The following is a 24,748-nucleotide window of genomic DNA, read 5'->3' as shown; positions in this document are numbered from 1 at the left end:
TATCTATTTTATTTACATAAAATATGTATTATCTATCTATTATCTACATTCAGGTAAATGTCCTGTTTGTTATGCTGGGTCTTCTGCCTCTTTTGCATCAGTTCCATTCTGTATGTGGAAGCAAGCATATGACAGGAGAGCATTAGTAGTCATACTGGTGAAACAGAGCAGCATCATTACCATATCACAATTATTTTTTCTTGCTAGATTTGCAGCACATTCCACAAGATGAAAGGGTCTCCATGAGCCTTAAGGGAGATCTCTACTTTGCAAATGTGGAAGAAAATGACAGTCGGAGTGATTATTGTTGCTTTGCAGCATTTCCAAGACTGAGGACGATTGTACAGAAAATGCCAATGACACTGAAGGTTTCCCGTTGTAAGTCTGTGGATGAGTAGTTTCTTATTTTCTGTTGTTTTTTCTAACTCCCCAGGCATCAGCGAATGCAGATGTGTGCCCTGTGTCTATGATGTGATTCTTTGAAGAAAATGCATATTACTGTGCTTATTCTTGCATTATTAACCTTACTCTAAGGGCTAAATTCAACCAATAAATGCTGTTTGCAAGCTGTTTGGGCCCAAAAGGGCCCCATTCTTCCTGCTGTTCTCCCCCCAGTGAAAGCCAATGATGCATTAGGGAAATCTGCTTCTCTTTCAGTCACCAGTGGATGGGCTTCACTGGGTCTTCAGGACTTTCTGTGGCCATATGCTCCTTGGGTGCCAACCTGAGTTGGTCTGGGTGCAACAATGCGGTTGGGAGGGACAGTATTTGTCAGGTCTTTGCAAGCTGCCTTGAGCATCCAAAGTGACACACAAGGCATTTTCCATTTCCTTAATGAAATTTAGTGTGGGGAACACTGAATTGTATTTGTCTATCTTAACATCTCCGTACTCCTGCAGTCTCCAAAGACGGTTTCAGGTGCTGCCCCTGAGTCTTACTTGTGCATGTGGGGTTTGCTGTCCCACTGTCATATGCATGCATTTATTCAGTGTATATCTACCTGCTGTGGCATCAAACTGCTAATTCAAGCTGCTTAAAATCACTGAACGTACGGGGTGTACAGCCGTCAGTGCTGGAAACAGAGGAAAAGAATACAAATATCCAAGGAAGAAAAAAAGAACCAGCCTTTTAGGGCACACTCTCAGCTGCATTAAAGCAGCAAAGCCCAAAAGAAGCTGGTGGAACTAAGGCAGCTTATACCAGCTGGAGATCCATCCCGCTTTGCTTGAATCTTTTTTGGCTGTAATAGTTTCTGGTATCACTTCTACCGCTTGCTGAGGCTGCTTATGCCCTTAATATCACTCTTCTGTCTCACTAATGCTTCTGACCTTTCGGGCTTATGCAGCCGACAAAGCCAAGGAGATTTTTCTTCATGAATGAAAGCCTAATATTTAATATATGATTTTGAGATATGATGAAAAGATAAAGAATTAATTGTGGCTTTGTATATCTTAATACTTGCTTAAACCGTATCTTGGGATAATAACTGTGAGAAAAATACCAAAATGAAATGTTGCTCTCTGTGGATTTTCTAATGGGTCCAGTCCCACACACATGCACACATCTAAATGGTTATGTAAATTCAGCTTGAGACTGCCCACGCCACTCTGTACCAAGTTCCAGTTGAGGGACTGTTTTTAAGAAAATACATAGAAAAAAAGTTGAGCAACAAGAATAAAGAGACTGGGTAATTTTCATAAAATTTCTTAATAGTGGTTACTTGGGGCTTAATGATTTTCTTTTATTATTATATTAGGAAACTAGGATGAAAAGGTGATTTTTTTAAGTATTTTGCAGAATAATATGTGTATTTGAAGATTTTTCTTTGTGTTTTCATAAATTTGTTCATCTGTTGCTTTATGTTTTTGTTTCTTTCTTTTATGGTAGAAATAGGGGGGGCATGTTTTTGTTTTGCTTGATATATTGTTTCTTTCGATTCTCTATCAACTATGCATGTTTGTGTTTGGTTGTCACTTTTATTTATTTCAGTTAAGCATGCTAATGACTCAGGCTCACCTAATGCTGCGGTTACTAAGGGTGAGTTAAATGCATCTGTTATTTAGCCTTTAAACAGAGAATCTACCATCTGAGATTAAATGTGAGCTGCTGCTCAGGAAACATGAAAAAGAAAATCACAAAAGCCTCTTTATTGCGATGGGATGGATTTAAATGGTCCATGGAGTACAATTTGCTCATCTTGTACTTTGTGACAGAAATCTGAAGTGCTTTTAACAAAGAGGTATCTTTCTTACTTGAGAAAACAACATTCACATTTCATAACGTGCTGTAAGTAAGGAGGCTGACGTCCTGCATTTATTGTGTTATCAGTTCAGAGCCGGAGCCAGAGTTGGATGCTCCAGATCCTCCTCTGGCAGTTAAGAAGACTCTGGTGTTGGGTACCCATGGTTTAAAACCATGAATTCATGTCTAAAAGGGACTGCATTACTCCAGGCTGAGCTTAAGGTGTGGATTTACAAAGCTTTAGGTACTCTGTGTTAATTGTCCCTATCTACAGCTTTACCTGATTCTCTTGAACATGTATTGCCCTGTCTGATACTCGCCACTGCACTTCTTATCCTGGGGAGTCACATCTTTCCTTGCTTTGTGTTCACCTTTTTTGCGGAACAATATTCTGAAAATATTCTGCCTGTTCATACAGAAAATGTGGACAAGTCAGAAGGCAGCTAGCAGCTGTTCCTGCAATTCTCCACCGAGTTTTGTTTAAAATAGGTAAAAATGAGAGTTTTGGCTTTTGTATGTAGCTCTTGAATCCAGTTTATTTGGTTACACTGCTTTTGAGCATGTCTATGTTTTGAAATTCCCAATTTGAAACTCCTGAAAAACCTCATTTTGCTGGACAAGCACTGAAGTTTTTGAAAAGTGGGTTCTCCTCCAGTGTTTCTGGATGGATAACAAAACATGGATCAGACCAATGGAGGCTAAGTCTTGTGAGCAGAACAAGCAAGGCTTGTGCAGAGTGACAGATACTCAGAAATCCTTTTTTTTCCCCTTGGAGAGATGTATGAACTCCTGTCGCCAGTGGGAAAGGAGCACTGCCTGCCTTTGGCAGTGAGAGGTGGAGGGCAGATGGAAAATGTGTGAGCATATCCAGAGGCACCGAAGTGTTTTGCTGCAGCTCTGAGCGCTTGTGACACAGATTCGTAGAGATACAAAGCAAGGGAAGGAAAAAACCCCACATTAGATAATGGTTCAGAGAGATACATGTGATCTTTTACCAGTCCATCCGTAACTGACTATTTTTTGAAGAAGTAGTACCATTTGGGGACTTATTCATTACTGTGCTAATTGTTATTATAGTGATAACTGGATAGCCATTTAACTCTCTGCATATTTCTTCATGAAACCATTGTTTGGCAGGCTGGAACAAATGGTCCATTGAAATCAAATGCAGGTCAATCTTGTTTTATTATTTTAACAGTCTTTACAAATTGTATCTCCATTACTGTAAATTTAATAATTGTAGCAAGAAGGACAATTCTGTTTGATATTCAAGTCAGAAAAGCTGGGGTTTCGTCTGGGATTAAAAGATGATGGAGTCAATGCAGAAGAAAGGTGCTAGGAAAGATGGTGTGGACTAGATCAGCAATTGCAAAGACCAGCATACCAAGTCTGGCTTGAGGTGTAAGATAGGCCATTGCTTAGAAAGCAGGACATGAAACTCTAGGAAAAGGGGCTTCACCAGTACTGCTGCCTGTTATTATTACTGTAGCCATCTTCTGACTGTTAACAGGAGAAACAGGAAAGTCCTGGATTATTCTCAAAACATGTAAGTAAAAGCAGAGAATTGACAAATCGATGTCCAAAATCTTCTGACAGAAGTAATGTTTGTGGCACTATAGAAGGATAAACAAAGGCTCTAAGATTTGATATCTAACTTTTATTTTATTTTATTTTCTAGCAAATTTTATCAAGGAAAGAAAACCCAGACTGCTGATCCCTCCTGAATCTGCTGGCAGTAGCTCATCAGTCACTGTCATCAAGGGAGGTGTCCTGCTACTCGAATGTATTGCTGAAGGGCTGTGAGTAATGTGCAATACTGCACAAACCTTTTGGAATAGCATTAAGCAAAGGAAAAGCTATATTAAGAATTATACAACTACAAATGAATATACCTGTCTGCCTGTACAGTTTTAAATTGAACCTCTATGCAGAGTTTTCCTGAAGTATGCATACTCCTTCTAAAGGAGCACAGATCTATCATGCAACATTTATGTATTTGTTAATGCCATAGCTTATAAGTAAGTAATTAAGATCATATCCTGGTAAGTATTACTTTCTTTTTTTTTTTTAACTGTTATATTTAAAAAAAAAAATACTGATTTTTTTTTTTTACTAGTACTACTTTTGATGTGTTGAGAAGCTAAGTATCAGAATTCAGCTTCTGTGGTTTGGCTCACAACCTGTTTCTTGTCTAGTTTTGCCAAATCAGTTTTGGTTCAACGCTGAAAAATTATTCATCATTTTTCCGGGTGTTCCAGGTTTTCTCAGGTTTTTATAAAAGCAAAGTTCTTGAGTGATGTAATACAAGACATCCATTAGGGTAGTGCCCTGTTGAGTGAAGAAGGTGGTCCATCTAGCCATGTTGCAATGGGAGGTGCTGGCTCAGGAGTGGCTGTGAACCTGGACACTTTCTGTGGTCTGTTCACCAGCATCCTGATTTTCCATGAAAAGGATATTCTTTCCATGGTGTTCTCATAGACAACAGCATGTTGAGGAACAAATTCCACAGCTACGTAAAAATATAGTGAACTGGAGTTAGCCATATTGGTTTGATCCTGCTAGAACTAACAGTAATAGGCTACCTCCAAATATAGTTCCACTCCTGTGTTTTCTGCTTGGGCCTATTCCTGTGCATGCCTCTTGTGCTTTGTGCTGCAGGGGTATCTCAAGCTTATTGTTGCAATCAGCATTTACATTAGAGCACTACTTAAGCTCTAGTTGTGGATCTGGCTGCACTAAGTATGGCAGAATATCTGTATTTGGTGTAAAATATAGGAAAGGGTTAAAGTACATGGTATGTGATAGAAATCAGGACAATTTTGTTCCTTATTGTAGCAACACAGAACAAAATAAGGGTAAAAAGGGAAATCAAATGGCTAAATAAATGTTAAGTGCAGTCTTCACAATGAAGCTGTGAATAACTCAGCCCTTGTTTCTGCTGCTGTAACTCAGACAGACAAAAGCTCCACTTTGCCCTCAATCCAGCTCTCCAATTTTTACTGTGTGCTTGTAGATGTAATAGTCTGCCCCAGAATAGTTGCCACCAGAGGAAGAGGTAAAGCAAAAATCTCCTCAACCGCTAAACCCACAATGAAAGCACAGTCACTTCTGGTTTATTTGTGATAGAGCTTTTTGTTGAATGGAGGCTTAAATCATCATCTTGTCATGCTGTATGGTAGAGCTACAGGTCTGTGAGTGCAGACAGTGGTTAGCAATTATATCCTCTCTACAAAATTCCAAAATCAGGATATTTGTCTGCCTGAACAAGCATGTTTAGGGTATTTTGTTTTTCTCTGTGGGCTTGAAAGGGTATTGCTCATTCAAGCTGGCAAGATTATGCCTCTGCAGTTGGTTGCCATTTCTGAGAGAAGGTGAATTACTTGTCTCTATTGGATTCACTCCAAGTATCTGCAGTGAGTTTTAGTTCCCTGTTGCAACACTTCCTTGTCTAATTCACTACCCATCAACCTAATTTGGAGGCCCACAATCCTCCATGAGCCCACAGCTATGAATTTATAGTGTTTTCAAAGTACTTTATAGGTAAATCACCTTTGAAATACACAAATATGAATTTTCATGCATGAAAATTAATATCATGTACAAGAAGAAAAACAGCTTTCTGTTTCTTTGGGAAAAGGGTAAAAAGAAAAAAAGAAATGAAATAAATATTCAATCAAAATTTTCCAGGAAACTTTTTTCTGAATTATTTTTCAAACAAAATGGTGTTCTTTTAAAATATTCACTTTTGAAAGAAGACAGATAACTTCTTTGTCTGATCACCAAACAAGAATTTTTTCATAAAATGCAACATTTAGACCAAAATAAAATGCTATTTTTATTCCCATTTTCAGCAGAAAAATGATCAGCTTTGCCTATATCTCTGCCAATCCATCCCACCAAATGTCCACAAACCACAGAAGCGGATAGACTGAGCCAGATTTCAAGTAACTAAGATCAGGGGCAGCCAACTGCAAAATAAGGAATTAAGTACATTTCCAATCTGTCAGTTTTGAAGACTTATATTCTGAGTAATGACGGTGTCAGGGGGGCATTGCCTCAGTACAACACCAAGGCATTACAGAACCTGACTTCGGTACAAGAGCAGGGCAAAGACTCTTGCAGGAAATAATTGGTTATTCGCACAGTTGTGCTTACTGCTCATGGAAACCCATAATTTCTTGGTACATGGGGCTTTGAGTAGCTTGTGCCCGGGCATTTTGCCACAACAACAGATGGACACAAGAGTAAGCAGATATGACACTGTGTATGTACGTTGTGTATGGTGTCGGGGTCGTGAAGTCCAGCTGGGAATGTTCAGACAACAGTCTGTCCTGAATTTCTGTGTCACTGCTATTCGCTTTCTAAAAATGTAAAGAGAGTTTTCAGCCATCTCCAATGGCTGGCCATGTTTCTAACCAGGCAGGGCACTGAGTGAAGTCACTGTAATGAAGTCTTTACCTCCTTGTCTGTCCTCAAGTGCCCTTCAAGAGCAGGATGAAATGAGCTCTATTCCCTCTTCCACAGTCCATGCAAAACTATAAGGAATGCAGTCTCATGTCATGGCCTGGTGTCGGCTGTGAAGAACCTACTCATAGGGACCCTTCAACTCAAGAAGCAGTAAATATTAGTGGTAGTATAATCCTTAGGATAATCCCAGTGTTTTAAAAAGGCTCAAAAGACTCTGAAAACTTCACTTTGCACACCGTATATGCATGAAGTCTAGCAGCAATGCCAACATGAAGCATTGCAGCAGCCTACTGTTCAACTCAATATATATTTTGTTTTTATTTCTTTGCTATTAGCCCAACTCCTCATCTAAGCTGGATCAAGGTCACAGGAAACTTGCCCAAGGATGAACCAGAAACAGAGAATTTTGGGAAGATACTGAAGATAGACCAAGTGACTACAGCTGATGAAGGAACATACCAGTGCACAGCAAGCAACCCCATGGGGAGAGTGAAGCATGAGTTCCATGTTCATGTGGAAGGTGCTGAGTATACTTCACTAAGCTTATCGATTTTGAAAAGAGAGGGGTTTGAAGGGAAGTGAATAAGGATCTTTCCTAGCATCACTCTGTATAATGCATAAGTTCAACCTACTCTTATCAATTTATATTAGCCAAAGACATGGTTTTTAGAAGCTTGCAGAAAGTATCACCTTTAAAAAAAAGGAAAAAAAAAGGAAAAAATACATTTATTTTCCTGAACCATGAAGGCTCCACAAAGTGGTGAATAGGAGTACAAATACATGAGCAGATCCAGTACTCTGAAGATGATATTCAAGCAGAGATATTGATGGAACGTCTTGTATTAATCTGAATGTCAGACCAAAAGATCTAATTATTCTACTTGATCTTCAAGAATGTGTAAATATCTACTTTGGGCCAGATCGGAGGTACATTTAGCTCAGTTTCCTTCTTTGGCTTCCACCAAAAGTGAATGCCTAGGGAGGATTGTAAAAGTTCAGTGAGCAAACATGGTACTACCTCTACCCTTATTTTTGGCCCTATATTTGTATAGGGACAGCCTGACTGAGCTAAGAGTGGTTTCTGTAGCCCCTGAGAAGTATCATAAAAACTTGTGAAACAGTGTAAAAAAAAAAAATTAAAATTACTTTCTCGTAATTTTAAAGAAAGTGCTTTTAAAAAAATGAAATATGACTTTTCATCATCCCACCAAGTATCCAAGGTCTTGTTCTCACCTCACGCTAGCCTGTGTGCTTGGGAGGATGACCAATGCTATATTAACAGAATTCTTAGGTTTACATTTGTGTGTATCATGATGTGTGATGATACATCATTGTGCGTAGGGAGGTGCATCCCTGTGCATATGCATGCACACAGATCTGGTGGCTGAGCAGGCTGAGCACTGGCTGCTTGTGCTGGGCTAACAAAACAGAGAACCTGATAGTTTTGTGCATCCATTTGGTTGTTATTTATTTATGTTGCTGCTAGAAGAAGGCAGATTAATGAAGCCAACCAAGATGCCATCATAAAGGGCATCTTGCAGAATGCAGATAGAGGTTTGTGATGCCTGCTCCTTCTCCATCCTCTAGTCTCCCTTCTCCTACTCCCCAAACCCTGAAGGCGCAAGACCTTCACAAGAGGCAGGTGCAGATGCTCTTTCCCAGGAACAAAGCAGAGCTCCAGTGAGACTTAGCAGAGACAAGCAAGACTTGCAGAAGTATCATTCCCACTGCAACTCTTTCAGTGACACTGCCCATAAGTAGCTACAAAATGAGAATCCTGAAGCACTGCTGAAAAACCCGCTGAAAACATTTTCTCTTTACCAATGAAAAATGCTCCAGACTCTGCTCTGCAGAGTGAAAAAAAAAAGAATCACAGGCAGTATTAAACTGCCAGAGTCTGCCAACTGCTTCATTTTAATCTGTGCTGCTTCTCACTCCATGGGCACAAGGAGTCCTGACAGGAGGAAAAGCACTTTCAAATACCTGCTCTGTATTTACTCCTCAGCTGAGGAAAAGCCTTTTCTCCCAGTGTGTGATGAATCATCCCCATTCACTCACCACAGCCTTGTGTCTTATAGTCTTCTTTCCCTTCCTGGAAGTTTGGCAGAGGGGGATACCAGGGCATGGCAAGTTTTCAGCTACAGCGGAGGGGAAGTGCTGACTCCTAGAAATCATTCCAGATGGTTTGGAGCATCTCTGCTGTAGCTGAATATTTTAACAATCTGGCTATGATTTTCTCGGCTGTAAAAGTTGAATCCTTCAAAGAAATTGCAGGAACTGCAAAACCTAAAATACCAGAGAAATAACATTAATTAAGCAGTTGAGAATATTGACCCCCTTCTCTCCCAGTCTCTAGAGGGAGAAAAGCTTTCTGGCAAATTGTTCCTGCTCATTAACAAACAAGGACTTAAAAAAAAGAGGAAATAATGCCACTGTAGCCATTGCAATTTAAAAAATGCTCTTGCTATTAAATTCATTTTCCATGTGTGTAAATAATGATGGCTACTGTCAGTAGCAGGAATTCTTCCTATTCAGAGTCACTTCACATGCAGGGTATCAAGGTAAAATTGAGCCCAAACACTGTCTTCTAGAATTTCTAACCAGAAAATGTCACTATCATTAATCAGAGAAGGGCACGTTCATCATTCTTGCAGCGACTCCTGTTTGCACACTCAAGGGCAGATCTTGAGTTGGAGGAAGCGAGCATTAATTTCAGTAGGCTTCAGGGAGGTTATGCTGACGTAGGGCTTCCTCACACCTGACAGGCTCTTCTCAAAGGATGCATGCAGGGAGAAGAAAATTAAACAGGGAAGAAAAACTGTCTCAGTTAATAACTGCCAGCCATTCCCATCGAGCACTGGTGTGCAAATCAGGATTTTGATTTCATTTCTGCACTGTGTCACGTTTTCTGTTCTCCCTTCTAGTATCTGAGGATCTCAAACCGATACCCCAGCCTTCCAAATAACAGTCGTAATGATATTTGCATTTGCACTTACTAATCCTGCAGGAGTCTGAGGGCAAAGATTCAGGCAATTATTACCAAGCGTATGAAAATATTCAGCTAGCAAATTGCTTGAGTGTTTGAGCATTTTAATCTATCTTTGCAAGGAAAGATGTAGTGTGGAACATTGGAGCAGGCATAAAATCCCCATTGTTGTTATTAGAATGAGAGACAATTACTAAAAAAATAAATAAATTAATAAATAAAAAGCGGACCAAGCCCATAAATTGTTTTGACTTTAAATGTTTATTTATTTGGTTATTGCACATAATACTCCAAGCCCGATATAAAATGTACATGTAGCCTCAAGATCTTGTCACGATCACAGCGTCTGATCTAATGGAAGCTTGATCTTGAGTGAGGCTCCTAGACTGTATTTAATGGAAATAATTATTACAATATAATGATTAATTAAAATAATGATATAATAGCATAGGGCCTTTGAAGTTATGTCTCGTAATACTTTCATTACTCAGCTAGAGAAAACTAAAATAGATAAAACTAATGTAAGGCAGAACCATGGCTGGTTGTAGTTCAAACTGTAGTTCTGTGTTTCAGTGGAAAACTGTTCAATAGAGATGCAGACCCCAAGGTGGTAACTGCAGCTGAAGCTACCGAAGATGCCCCTGAAGTGGGATGGGGTGCCAGCCTTTGGGAAGATGTGGGAGAATTAGAAATTATCTTGACAAATTAGGAAAATGGTCTGGAATAAAAAGGGTGGGCTTCAGTAAGCACAAATGCAGAGCAGTTGTCATCAGGCAGCACTTCATAAGCACAGTATGGAAAGTGTCTGGTTAGACTGGTCTGGAGGATATATTGGATCACAACCTGAACATGACTTGGAAATATTAGTCTTGCAGGAAAAGCAAAAATCATCCTGGAAAATATAAAGAAAAGTGTTGTTCTAAGAGAGACTACTGACTACTGATAAGGCCTTGTACTGTAACCAGTCGTATATGTGGACTTCATCAAAGATGGGGTTAACTCAGACAATTCAGGAGAAAGCAGCAAGGGGAGTCACTGAGCTCAAAAACATGACATTTGAGAAAAAATTGACAGATATGTTTAATTTAGGAAAGAATGAATCTGGGGAATGTGTAACAGCCTTCAGATGAACTGAAGTTTCTTTACAAAGTTCCCTGGGGATAATGTAAGATACGAAAGACTTAAACTGAGCAAAGCAAAAGTTGGTTAGACATTACAAATTTGTTCTAGTCATGGGGAAAGCAAAGTAGGGCTGCCATAGAAAGTATGGGAGGCTGTGGTGAAGGTCTGGGTCATTTGGGGGTGTTTTAGGTGGAGATGATCGTGCTCTGTTGAAGAAGGATGGACTAGATGCCCATTTCAGATCCCTTCTATTCTTGGACATGTCATTACATTCCCATAAAGACATAAACATCAGAAGCCCCACATTCATAATTCTCACCAAGAAGAATATATTATGCAGTGAAGTATTTGCCATATCATATTGCTTATACAGATTCACTATTCAACTATCCAGCCACTGGGTTTTTTTGTTTGATTGGTTGGGTTTTTTTTTTGTAGTTACTAGGAAATACGTGTATATTTTGTTATTCTTATATTTTATATACTTATAAGTAGTGTAGCATATCTACAACACAGAAAAGAGATTCTTCAGCCTTTCTGTAAAATTATGTTTCATACTTGGCAAAATCTTACTGGCTATGGCTTCACAACTACATCACTTTCTTGGGAAAACCACAGCAATTTTCATTCTAAGAAAGGAAAGCTGTGGCATAATATATCTGCAGCTCACTTCCAGAGTGTTTGCAGGTGAAAATAAGAAAGGATCTATCAAGTGTTATGTATTCAAACTGTGCTTGGTGTCTCACCTCCTCCAAAACAAGGAAATATCCTGTCTCAGGTACTATGCTTGTGACAGATCTAGAGGAAAAGAATAACAAAACAAAGTAATCAGGACTCTACAAACCTTTTCATCGCCCTGCCTTTGACATGTTTTTTCCTATTAAAAGCATAATGTATATGAGAAAGAGAGAGAAGGGAAAAGATATGCAAAACCACAATGTTCTGCTGTTTGCAGAGTTTTTTTCCTGGAGCCAAAGACAAGGAAGTGTAAGTATGGTCATGTCACATGCTGCACTATGGGAGGGCAATCAGTGCTATATGAGGGAGGTGGCAGAAGAAATCTATATCGTGTAAAGGAAATGCAAAGATGTTATAATTTTAGATAAGCTTCAATGTCTTGAATTTTACTTCAGCCTTTAGATGTTGCTTAACCACGTCTCTTCGTGGGTATCTATTGTGGAAATGGACTGTGTGTAGTTATCACATTTCAGGGGTGTTTTTTAATATATCTGTGTGAATATGAGCAATGTTGATTTGTTTTATCATACCACACTGATAACATCTGGAGATGTATTACCAGGCAACAGCTCTGTTAATCTTCAAAGCATTTTATGAGCATTAACTAATGAATCCTTGTGTTTCCCATACATGAGCTCATCTTTTTCAAATAGGGATTAGGCTCAGGGATCTGCCTAGCACATGTAGAAGAGGTAGGGTCAGGTCTGTAAATCTGGAAGTTTGTTGCTTCTCAGTGAAAGATAATGATGAATTTAAGGCTGGTTTTTGGACTGAGGATGCCCAATGAAGGGTAGGCGGGCTCAGGGACCTGCAGTCAGTCTCTAAAGAACAAAGGATTCATCAAATTAACGTTTTGGTTTTGTTGTTGGTTCGGGTTTTTTTAATGCCCACAGTCCCTTTCCCTCCCTTATAGTTGTGTTTTTCCAAGGAGGTTTGGGTACCTGCTGCTCAGGGGCTGCTCTGCAGAGGAGGTTTCCCCAGAACTACCCCAGTTTAGCTGGCAGTGCTGGGAAAGAGGAGAGCACAGGGAATACAGCAGCACATTGTTGCTCCTCTACCACCACCCTGTGGGCAACCTTTCTGGGCTGCTTCTCAGGATGATGGTTCTCTCCTCCTTTCCCAGTGGTGAGAAAATGTTCCATCATTTCTAAATAGGTTAAGGATCAGCCTCTCATCTGAATACACGATGGAAAACCAGAATATCGAAAATTACAATGCATTTCCTCAACACATCTAGATGATCAGAGAAAGGTGCTACGTCCTTTGTGGAGCTCTGCTGCATTGCTGTACTGGGCACTTGTTAGTGGCTAGTGAGAGGGATTTGAGCTGAGCTGGATGGATATTTGCATCTTCGAGTTGCTGAAATAGCTGAAATAGCCTCGCCTCATTTCACAGACCACAATCTCACGACTGAGGGTCCTTGTGGAACACCCACCCATTCAGGTTTACCTCCTTCCCCAGCATCTCACCTCCATTTGCATACGTTTTCCACCTGGATAAACACTGCCCATTTCCGACACTCTCTCCCTGACACTCACATTTCACGAAGGACAGAAACCGAAGTATGCTGATGCTAATTTTACCTTTTGTAACATCAGTTTGCAAGAAATACAATGCAGCCTCCCAGTAGGCTGCTAGGAGCAGGCTGCGAACTGTTGTCAGCGTTTGCCATCTCCTGGACGACCAGACGAATAGCAGGGTTAGACATTTCTGTGGCATCTGAGACCTGGCTATGTCTCCTCTTTACAGAGCCTCCTCAGTGGATAAAGAAACCCGAAGGTGGTGTTTACAGTGTGGGAACAAATCTTGTGCTGCTGTGTGAAGCTATTGGCAACCCAGAGCCAACCATTCAGTGGAAACTTAACGGGATGCCCATCGATAGTAAGTGCAAGGTCAAATGTTCTGCTTTAGGTGGTGGCCAGGTGGGATGTGCTTGGGTTGTGCCCAGTTAGAGGGAACACCTAAATCCTAACACCGAATGATGTCTAGTTTTACATCTGTTTAGATATGAATTACTACTTATTAAAGCTGATATTTAAATATGATCTTGAAGAGAGTGAGGATGAGAGCTGAAGGGTGCAGAGTGGTGGTATCCATAAGTTACTGCCTCACCCTGTAAGACTCCCATCTTTTGGGGATCAGGGATAGCTTGTATTCATTGAGGGCTCCTGATCTTTCTTTATGCTTCTGAATAAGCACAAGTGACTGCATGGCTGGAGAGCACGGGACCTGCTCCCTGGTGTAGCTGTGTTATTGCTACCTTTTTAAAAAGTCTGTGTGGGGATATTACTGGAAATTGGTGCTCTAGAGAACTTTCTTTAGGCCATGGGGCTGCTGGCAAAGGCAGTGCTCTTCAACTTGTCCTCCGGCTGTTGAGCAAGGTTCAGATTTGATCTTGAAGATGTGCCTTGCCTTTGACCTTCAAATAGTGAGGAGACACAGTGAACTCCACAGCCGTGGTGTTTTCTCCAGCTCCTGACAGAGTCTGGGTCTTTCCAGGTAGGACCTTCAGAGGGAGACTCTCTACCAGAGAGATCAGCCTTACCAACCTTCAGCTTCAGGACAGTGCTGTGTACCAATGTGAGGCCAGCAACAAGCATGGCACCATCCTTGCCAGTGCCAATGTGAATGTCCTCAGTGAGTACTCTCCCAGCCTTTCATGTACATGAGAAAAGATCTAACTGAAGTGTTCCATTCTGCTGACTGAATCTTCAGAACAGGTTGGGGTTTGTAACCATGTGATTGTTCCTTTGCATTGCTCCCAGATTGTCCAAACTAATGCAACAAGCCTTATCGTGGACGATACTATATCCTTGGTATAATTGTTCATGAGCTTTAAGATAAACTTCTTTTAAAAATATGGTTGTGGTTGGACTCAAAACCTTTAGAATTCAAATGTACTAAAACCACTGGGAAGGGAATTGTGACCACAACTCTGTTTATGAATTAAGTGTATTGTTAATCTTGAATTTCAGCTGTGATGCTCAGCCTGTTCTGTGAAGAAGAGGAGTGATGGGCATTTATTTAATAAAGGAGGTTTCTAGAGGAAGCAGAACCAGATCTGTTTTCTCTCCTGGAGCATGTTGATGCTTCGTGTTCTGAGATGTCCAGCAGTCAACCACTGCTATCTTTGTCAGTGGAGCTTATAAGGGTTCAATTGCTCTGTGCAGCTGGTTCCAAAAGGCAGTGAAATGCCCATTAAGTAGCTAAGTCTTTGACCTTTGATGGAAAAGGGGATGATACAGGGACAGTATTTATATTCCCAGTTCTGAAATGCAGTGCTGCTCATCTTGCATTCTCTTCTGCAGATATCGCTCCCTTAATACTGACCTCAGATGGTGAAAACTACGCTGCAGTTGTGGGTTACAGTGCCTTCCTGCACTGTGAAATTTTTGCCTCACCTGCAGCAGATATTAGATGGTAAGCCACTAAGAACCGAAGTTTTCATGTGAAACAACTTCATATAGGCTACCCAAACACAGAAAAATGTGCTAGTTATTATGTCTATGGAGTTAAAATTAGAACTTTGTGACAAAACTGTGTGCAAGTATTCTGTGTTTAAATGCACTTTCAGGAACCCTGAAGAACTGGTTAATTAAAGTCCTCAATACCTGTGTGAGGCAAGTGCTGGGATATTCATTAAACCAAGCCATGCTGTATATAGTCAAATCCTGCTACAGCTTCATCAGCCTTAGTTTAATACGGGCAACTTTTAAAGTTTGGACACATTATTAAGGTGGAAATGCACTGGCTTACAAAGCATATTTACCTGGGAAAGGTTCCGTATGGTTGGAAATCACAGGATTGTCACAGCCCTTTACAGGTGCAATAAAATTGGAGATGGCAGGTATAGATTAAAGACTCAGCCAGACTAAAGGCTTTGCTAGAGGTTGTCAGTGCATTTTTGGCTTGCAGGAAGTTTGTGTGGGTAAAGTGACCTGCTTAATCCCGACTTGATTCCTCAGTGGCAGAGCTGAGACCAGCTCCCAGAACTCCTGCTCCCCTCTGCAATATCTGCTAACCTTGAAATAACAGTTCCTGCAGCCTTAGTAATAGCCATAACTATTGTTATCACATTTAGGACTAAGGATGACAGCATAGAGCCACTTTCAACATTACGCTATGAGTTAAATAAGAATGGCACCCTCGAGATCAAAGAAACAAAGAAAGAAGACTCAGGATCATACGCTTGCTGGGCTGCAAACTCTGTTGGAAAAAGAGCAATCACTGCCAATCTGGATATAAGAGGTAATGTCTCACTTATGAATAGAAAGACCTTTCACATCTGGTAAGGTCTGATATTTACAAATTTTCACTAAATACGTAATAAGTAAATATTCACTCCAAGATACAGAATTGTTCTGTGAGGCTATAAATTCTCTGTATACTAAGACCTGAAATTGCCACAAGTCTTATATATATGTAGCAGTTACTACTGTCTCCATTTTTCTGTGTGATTTCTCCATGCTCATACAGGATGTTTACTTTTTCCTGGACATTTGCAAAAGCTGCATAAGTCACTAAAAACTCCTACTTTACTTCCCAGATCCATTAACTTTATTTTCCAGAAAGGATTTCTTTCCCTCTTGCCATCAGCTCTGTTACACTCAGAGCAGGTTCTTGGCTGACCCTGGATAGCCTAGAGTTGTCCCTGTGCTCATAGGCTCGATGGGGTCCTTGCTGAGCCAGACAGGGTCCCACAGCTGTAGGCTTCCTCCTTCTTAAAGCTGCTTCCCATCTGTTGATCAGAAGGTACATCCCAAACTGAATTAATGTCTACAGCAAACACCAAGCACATAGCAACAGGATGAGTTACGGGATGCTGCTGGTTTAAGGGCTCTGTGTTGGGCTTTTGCCTGATTATCAACTTGGCAAATATTTGTGAATAGAGGGGAAAATAATTACTGAAATGTGTTTACTTATAAATATCAGATACTTACCTTGTGCTTCAATTCTGTTTTAAAGGGATTTATGTGGTTGGCTGGGCAGGAGGGGTTTTCCCCTGGAGGGTGTGATGGCAGAGCTCAGCTTCTGTTGAGCACACAGATTAAATTTAGTGCACTGCAAACAAATTTACTTAGGATTTAGGGCTTGCCAGTAAAAACAAACCTTAAATGCTCAATTAGCAAAGTCCTCAAAAGGACTCTCAGTTACAGGTTTGCTGTGACAAACTTGAGGAAAAAACCCGACTCTTTTTGTGTTCTATTTCCACCCACTCCCTTTGCTTTGTAAATTTTACAGTGATAATAAACATGAAATTCTCACAGAGCCACATTTCACTGTAAAAATAAATTCATCCAAGTGCTTTCTTCTCACTTATTCATCTGTTTCTGCATTCAGATTAGAATCAATTAAAAGAACAAACTTGATTGCAATATTTTTTCTCACTTGACTTTAATAAGCTTGTAATTTTTCTTGGAGCATTGCCAAAGCTTATTTCAAATGGCAATTGGACATAAAAATCATATTCAAGCCTTTTATTTCTCATCCATTTCGTGAGTCTGATAACAAGGATTTTCACCTGTGACTTTTTTTTTTGTAGTTTTGTTGTTTTCTTTTTGTGGAGCTCTTTGTTTTGGCATGAACCAAAAAAGATTTTTTCAAGATAGAAAATTAAATCCTGGTGAATACCTATTGCAAACCCAACTAACCTTCTCTTGAAATGTTTGTACATATAACAAAAAAGACACAATTGTTTCTCCTAAGGTTGATTTTGGTATATGTAGCGCTTGGTGAGAATTCCATGTAATAGTCTCTCTCTCCTAATCAAAGTGTTTTTCTGTGATCAATCAGATGCTACAAAACTTGTTGTTACTCCGAAGAACCCCCGAGTGTTGAAATCACATTCAATTTTATTGAAATGTCAGGCTGAGTATGATTCACACTTGAAACACAGTTTTAAATTATCCTGGAGGAAAGATGGAGATGAGCTGCCAGTCAACAGCACAGAAGGTGGCAGGTAAGCAGGGAAGAAACAAGAGTTTTCTTGATCTCAGCTGAATAAAGCTGTATGATGCTGGAACATGAGTTTCAATAAACATGAGATTTAATAGCTTGAAATGCAAATTTATGTCTGCAAGAATTCTTCATGCAAAATGTGAATAGATCTGCATTTTTTATATACATATAAATGCATATATATGAGTTTTGAGCCGTGGCTGGCAAATGATTTTGTTTTTTATTAACTCTCTCACTATCACAGAATGTTGCATAAGTGTTGGTTCAACCCAAAAATACAAACCTAGCTCTGCTGCAGTCATTTGTTTTTCTCCACTACAGTGGAACTAGTCTTTTCCTTTGGTTTACACCTCTTTGGCTGAAGCAGAGTCCTTGTAAGTGATTGGTTAACAGCTTTCTGGGATTCTGTCTGAAATTGTACACATTAAAAGCAATGAGTTTTTCTTACAGAACATGAGAAAAACATGAGTTTTTCTTACATTTCTTGCAAGTCCAGGCTGAATTTTGCCCTAGTCTTGTGTTTCCATCGGCCTCAAGTGGATGGCACTAAGCCTTTATTCCATATGAAGGGTCCCACAGTGGGCAATCAGATGTCTTTATTAATTACCCCAGAAGAGAGATGTTTTCCTAAATATTGCAGTGCTGGAGAGGATGAAGATCCTGCTGAGGCCACGTAGCATGGGGAGATAGTGCCAAGCAAATGCCATGTCTGCAAGAGAGCCCATGTGTGTGGGTTAATGCCAGCTTCCCCTGGTGCACTGGACATTGCACAAGTAGGAACAAATGGGTTGAGAATGCTCAGTTTTACTGAGCCCTTTCAAGAATTCAATATAACGCCCATGTATTTGCCTCATTAATGATGTGCCAAAATCCTATGTTCCAGACGCTCAGCGGATGCATGTTAAACGTGGTTCTTTTCAGCCCAAGAGATACATGCCAGCTTCCAGCCATGGAGGCTAAATTGCTACAAAATACAAATAATAGTCTACAGCACAGTGTCTAATACAACTACAATTATGTTTTATAGTAATTGGACTAACATGCAATTATGTTATTCAAAATGTCATGTTACGAAGTTTTTTCCTGAACAGTCTCTTGGAGAACAGCGGTGTCTGTCTGTCATATGCTTATCTTGCAGATTTTTCTTCCTTATTTGTATGTTCCTTTTTTTCTTTGCCCCATAGGATAATTCTGGACAGGGATACACTGTTCATATCAAGCGTGACACAGGAAGATCAAGGAGTTTACATGTGTGTGGCCAGGACTTCTCTGGACAGTGTCATGGCTGAATCACGGTTAATTGTTCTTGGTAAGAGGATATTTCCCAGTGTGCCAAGAGCTCCATGCAGCACATAATGCCATTGCAGCAGTTTTGCTTATTTGCTTTTTTTATCTGATTCAGTTACAGAGCCTTCATAACCCAGTTTCACAGAGGTGCAATGTACCTCTCCCTCATTAACCTCAGTTGTGCTATCCTCGTATCTCCTGGAATCAGGATGCTGATGCAAACTTTTCATTTATATTTAATCTTTGTTATACCTAAGATGAGGCAGACTTTTTTCTCAGTTCAGGAGTCACCCACAGTGGCTGTAGGAGGTTGCCCAGGCTGGAAGGTGTAACAGAGTATTAAGAATGGCTCAGCTTCTGCTTTGAAGTCCTTGATCAGTTCTTCATCCCACTTTACTAGAGACTTGCACACAAATTACCAGTTGGACTATTTTTTGAAGAAGAAGGACTTAAGGCCAGTATTTAGATGTCCAACTCCTCTGAAGATCAGTGGACGCTGAGCACCTAAAAGGATTAATTATCTCTGTGGATCTGGGCATAATTTATTGTTCAGTGGCAAAGAGCAAGCACATGGCAGAGAAAAGCCTTGACCTGGAGAGCTGATGCTTGCCCTTGTGTGATCACCCATACAACTTGCCTCCCTACCTGAAGGACCACTTGAAATTAAGGGAGTGAACTTGTGGAGTGATCTACAGTCCTTTGCACATGTACATAAGGGCACCAGCCAATAGCTAAAATTCTGTGGATATTGTTGGAATTTTTTGCATAGTTTTGCATCATTTCATTTCATTAAATTTTCTTCACTTTACATTTTTATATATTTCTGGCAGTGATTGAAACAAGAACTAAGATAATCTGAACTTCAAGATGTTCTCTCACTTTAAATGAATGGCATTTTTCAGTGAATAGTAAATGAAGATGATGCTGTGCACATTATTTATGGTATTGTGTTCTTTACTGCTGTATAATTCCAAATGTTTGTAGACTATTCGTACATTACTTATGAAAATTTCATGAAGCACTTTATTCCCTTTTAAAAAGGTGATTTGCAGAAGAGGCAGAAGAGTCTTCTGCTTTTTTCCCTTTGTTTATTGTATATAAGAAAGTTCTCGGTGGATTAACAATATCTATTATTTTCCAAATTAAAACTTCAGGCTGTTTTTGCATTGGAAGACCTATGAAATAGCTAAAGAACTAACTATGGCACAGATGGAGATATCAGAATATGGGCAGCTAAAAGCAAAAGAAATGTTCAGGTAGAATACTTCTAAGTATTTGTTCTGTGATTAATGAACAGGTAAAGTGGTGAGTATCTTTAGGATGTACCATCGCTGTCTTTAAATTAAAGTATATTAATATAATGAATTTTAACACTAGGTATGCTCTAAGAGCAGAGCAGAAAAATGCCTATAGATTAAACTAGTATCTCATGATTTTACCAAGTAGAACAGAAATAGGGAAAAGAAATTCAAAGAAATCTAAACCAAAAAAACCTAACCCAAATATAACCTTTTTAATCTTTAAATGTGCCCTGAGATAAAAAAAGAATACTCGATATTGTTACTTAAAATCTCAGTACAAACACAGTTAATTTGTTTCACAATGGCAGAGGTGGTCTTGATGGCTGAGGTAGCTGGTTTTCCTGTAAGAAATGGCTTTGACAGCCAAAATACACAGTTGGATTGTCGGGGCAGGAGGAGGTCAAATGCCTGAAGTTGTGCAATCTCATTTCCTTGGTCTGTAACTTTTTTAGATTTTAAAACACTAGCCTCATGTTTGAGATGGGGGTGTGTGTGTGTGTGACTTTGGAAGGGTGAAATCAGGACAAGGGGTTATTCTTCCTGCAGTTAGAAATGACTCTTTCACATCAGCCTCTATAATTGCAGTTACCAAACTAATTCAATACAATCAGACTGCAAACTGCCAAAGCAAGCTGTAAGGAAGATAAACATCTGTCAGTCTGAAAACCCTACATTTGAAAGTATTCATTCATTTGCAGGCAATTGGGCAAATGGCCTATACCACATATCAACTCTTCTGCACCTGATGCTGTTGAGAAGCCAGGTCATGTTGCAGGCATGTTCCCCCCCATGCCCTCTCCCAGGACTATGAGTGGGAGCAGCCTGTTTCAGTGATGCTGCTGACCTCAGCCCTGATTAATACCACATCCCTGAAAAGTGAGCTCTGACAGCAACAGAGTAGTCCTGTACTTGGTCTTGTATAGTGCAGTGCAGTTATACCAACCACCACCAACTCTGACATATTCTCTGGACAGCATTAGTTGAGCTGGCAGGTAATGAATTTTCTTGTTTCCTTTTAATATAGATCCCCATAGCTGGGATAATGAATGTTATCCTTTCACTTGAGCTCTAAAAGGCTAAGTTCAATAACTGTTGAAGCTGAGTCACCTTCTACCACTCTGGTTTGCCCCAGAGTAAATCCAAGTGATGCTAATATAAATTTCTGCTAAGAGCAGTGTCAATATCTATTAACAATTAAATAGATCTTAATGTTGATTTGAAAAGAAAAATCTGTTGCTGCAAGCACAGTAATGAGAGTAGATGGAAATGAACTTGAGAAGGGATATTGCCTTTATAAGACAGAAAGCAGTACCAGAAGATTCAGCCTGGTTTTCTATAATAAAAAGGATCCTTCAAAGCAATTCTCACTTTCCTAATTTTATCCATTTTGCAATCAAAAGATATTTTACCACCATCCTCCCTGACCTTGCTGTTCCCATCCTTTGGAAAATGCCAATCCAAACAGAAGTAGCTTGCCATGTTCCTGACATTTCTTCGTTATTTTTCAGATGTTCCTGATCCCCCGGAAGATCTTCAGCTCTCAGAAAATCAAAACCGAAGCATTCGACTATCTTGGAAAGCTGGGGCCAGTCATAACAGCCCTGTTAATGGTATGAAGGATTTTAGTAGCATCATCTTGGACTCGTTAGCATTATGGCATGTCATGGCTGTTAGGAGAAACAAACTGTGCTCACAGCCACACTTACTTTGTTTTGTTATGGCAGCTAATTTGTTGTAAGTTTGTTTCCATCCTTGCTGTTTATAAGCTTCTTATACAAGCTTTGCCTTTTTCCTTTTGTTTTCTTTCTTTTCCTCCCCAGAGTCAATTATAGAGTTTGAAGAGAACCGGTGGGAGCCGGGGAGGTGGCAGGAGCTAACCCGAGCCCTGGGGAATGACACTACAGCTCTTTTGTCACTGGCCCCATATACGAATTACCAGTTTCGTGTCATATCTGTGAATGCTGTGGGAAGGAGCCAGCCCAGTAAACCATCGCTGCTCTATGCAACACCTCCGGCTGGTAAACACTGCCATCTAGTTTTCAGAATATTATTATTTTTAGTGTTTTGCTGGGAATAACAGTGCCCTCCTGTGCTTCAGAGGAGTGTAAAGGAGTCAGAGTCAGTAACACTGCTTTCACTGCTCAGTGGCAGCCCAGGGATGCCAAAGGAGGACTCTACGCTGCTGTGGTTAGCAGGGTGTTTCCTGCCAGGGCGCCCCTAGCATCCTGCTTTTCTGAGCTCTGCTGATTTTGCACCTTTAAAGGCCATTGCAGCCCTTTATGGACAAGCAGTTGTCATAGATCAGGGTTTATGGGAGCCTTTCAGCAGCACTAAGCTTGTTGAAAATCTCCATTCACAGTGAATTTCTTACTGTGACAGAAAATCACAGTGAAATGTTGTGTCCCTGAAAGTCATTTTGGAGGCCAACTGTTCAGTACAGCATTTGCATTCCTTGGCATTTTTCTCTTTGGTTTTTTTTTTCCTGTTTACTTCAATTTCAGGTCGGTCTTCAGCTGTGTGCATTCCGCCAATGATACACCTTCTGTTTACTATTCCCATAGGGAGAAAAATCTTTTCCTCATAATCCCCCTACATCTGGTGCTTTGAAATCCAAAAGTCACAATTTCATGTTAGCTGGTGGCTCCAACCAACAAGGGCACTTAGGAATGAAAACTGCATATACAATGTGTTTTGGTCACAGCAGTTTTGCTGATCCAAGTAATTAATCTCCTGAACTTTTTTTGTTAAGGTGTCTTTCACTGTCAGTAATGTGGAAATAAGAAAAGTTTTTCCCATCTTTTTTCTTTTTTTTTGCATTTAAATAACACACTCAAATAAAAGATATGCAAACTAACCTTTTCATCTGTGTGGTTCCAGCTCCAGACAAGAACCCAGAAAACATCCGAGTTGAAGCTTCAGAGCCAAATGAGATGGTGATGAAATGGGAGGTAAGGAAATGTGTCCGTCAGTGCTATAAAACTGGAAACAGGTTCTCCCTTCAAGCAGTAGTTTCTAAAAATTCTTAATTTATCAGGTTGTTGTTTTAATATAATTACATTAAAAATGAAATAATGGATTGCTTGACTTTATCTCCCCTTCCCCTACCCCTGTTCATTAGGAAATACTAGCAAATTCCATAGGTAGGATCCCTGATGCTCCTGAAGTGAAAGATAAAGTTGTTATTGACTTGACTGTGTTCTGGATTTCCTCCCCTAGTTTCATTTTTGTTTCAAAAGGTAATTTCTTACATCTAACTTTGCAGGTTATTAAACATGAAAGTCTTATAAAGCACAGTGAGAATTCCCCAGAGTATGCTCTTCTGTGGATCTTGCATAAAAGAAAGTGCTTAAAATAATCGTGGTCTTACCCTGCTCTGCTGGAGGAACAGCCAGGCCCAGGGAGGGTATGATATGCACATAGTTTCTGCCCTTCCAGCCTGGAGGTTTAAAAATGATGCAGATCATTTGGCCAAGAGAACGTGAGCTGGAATTTTTACATCAAGAACCAGAGTGTAGATAAAGCTCTTACACGTGTGTCAAAAGAATTGTGTAAAAGTGTTAAGGGTGGTTTCCAATTTTCAAATTCCCTAGCTTTTAAGCTTACAGCTTCCGTGCCAACAGTTTAAAGAGATATATATTCCTTTGTTTAACACAAATATCCACAGTGTATTTGTTTTGTGGCTGGAATTAAACACAATTTACATGAGATTTACTTCTCAATCTGTTGTTCACAGCAAAGAACAATAAATATTCCCTCAGTGTGAACTCATGGCTTAGACTATAATTACAAAAGGAGATGGCCCTCCAGATATATTGACTTGGATTCGAATGGGGATTTTTGCTGTACAACATAGCCCAGGGTCAGGGAAGACAATTCTGTCACTCAGAAGAAATTCAGAGTGGTAGTAACCAGCATAGCTGGGAAATGCTGCTATTACCAATGTTTCATTGAAGAGAGAAAAAGTGTTCCTCGCCGGGAAGCCTGTAATCCACTACTCAGACAGGGTAAAAGTAGAAGTGAAAATTGAGACTGAAGGGGGAGAATAAGACTGACAGGCTTTGTTAAATCTTGTTGAATCATTTAAATATTGTAAACAGGATATTCATTTATTTATGGTGTTTTCTGTATGCTTTTCAGAGGAAATGCTAGGCACTGAACATGCTATTTGTGGCAGACAAAGGCTGCAAAATGATGTTAATCTCCCTACTTTGGATTAAGAGACCAGATGAGTATTAGAGACTAGGTTTTTCAGCCAAGGATTTGCAGCATTAAGGGAGATCAAAATAAGAGTCAAGCAGTGCTGCAGTTTAACTCTAAACGGGAAGTTATTTTTTAGTAGGAATTTTTTTCTTCTTCAGCTTCTCTTGCAAGTCCCATTTCCTGGGAGCTTTGCCATGGAGGTGATTCTCCCAGCAATGCCTGTTAGAAAGATGCCCAGTCTACCAGCTCCTTCACCACAGTCATCCCAAAGGTCCTCATACTCTCAGAGCTGAGAAGTGGGAATTTTTGCAGATCCTCCAGACCTAGGTCTCCCCACACATGAAGAACATGAATGGGGCATGACTTTCTCCTGGTACTTGCAAATCGATGCTGTTTAATTTCAGACCTGTGTGCAGCTTGGATACATACCAGTTCTTATATATTTAAT

General features: G+C 40.0%; 1 protein-coding gene across 1 annotated transcript in view; it reads left to right on the top strand.

The window, feature by feature from the left end:
- Positions 1–207: 207 nt before the first annotated feature.
- The window catches only part of CHL1 (cell adhesion molecule L1-like), a gene marked incomplete at its 5' end in the record, with an annotated part of 40,249 nt that continues 15,708 nt past the window's right edge, over positions 208–24,748 (top strand). Inside the window, 13 exons of the mRNA XM_010014280.1 lie at positions 208–378; positions 1,990–2,037; positions 3,920–4,040; positions 7,044–7,228; positions 13,304–13,435; positions 14,054–14,191; positions 14,863–14,974; positions 15,636–15,802; positions 17,348–17,513; positions 18,697–18,821; positions 21,609–21,710; positions 21,921–22,118; positions 22,978–23,048. Coding sequence (XP_010012582.1) covers positions 208–378; positions 1,990–2,037; positions 3,920–4,040; positions 7,044–7,228; positions 13,304–13,435; positions 14,054–14,191; positions 14,863–14,974; positions 15,636–15,802; positions 17,348–17,513; positions 18,697–18,821; positions 21,609–21,710; positions 21,921–22,118; positions 22,978–23,048 — 1,736 coding nt within the window. The remainder of the gene's footprint in view (positions 379–1,989; positions 2,038–3,919; positions 4,041–7,043; positions 7,229–13,303; positions 13,436–14,053; positions 14,192–14,862; positions 14,975–15,635; positions 15,803–17,347; positions 17,514–18,696; positions 18,822–21,608; positions 21,711–21,920; positions 22,119–22,977; positions 23,049–24,748) is intronic.

Source organism: Nestor notabilis, unplaced genomic scaffold (assembly GCF_000696875.1).
Source record: "Nestor notabilis isolate BGI_N333 unplaced genomic scaffold, ASM69687v1 scaffold11185, whole genome shotgun sequence".
Classification (NCBI taxonomy): Eukaryota; Metazoa; Chordata; class Aves; order Psittaciformes; family Psittacidae; genus Nestor; species Nestor notabilis.
Note: the sequence above shows the minus strand (reverse complement) of the source record. Positions and strands in the feature narration are given on the sequence as shown.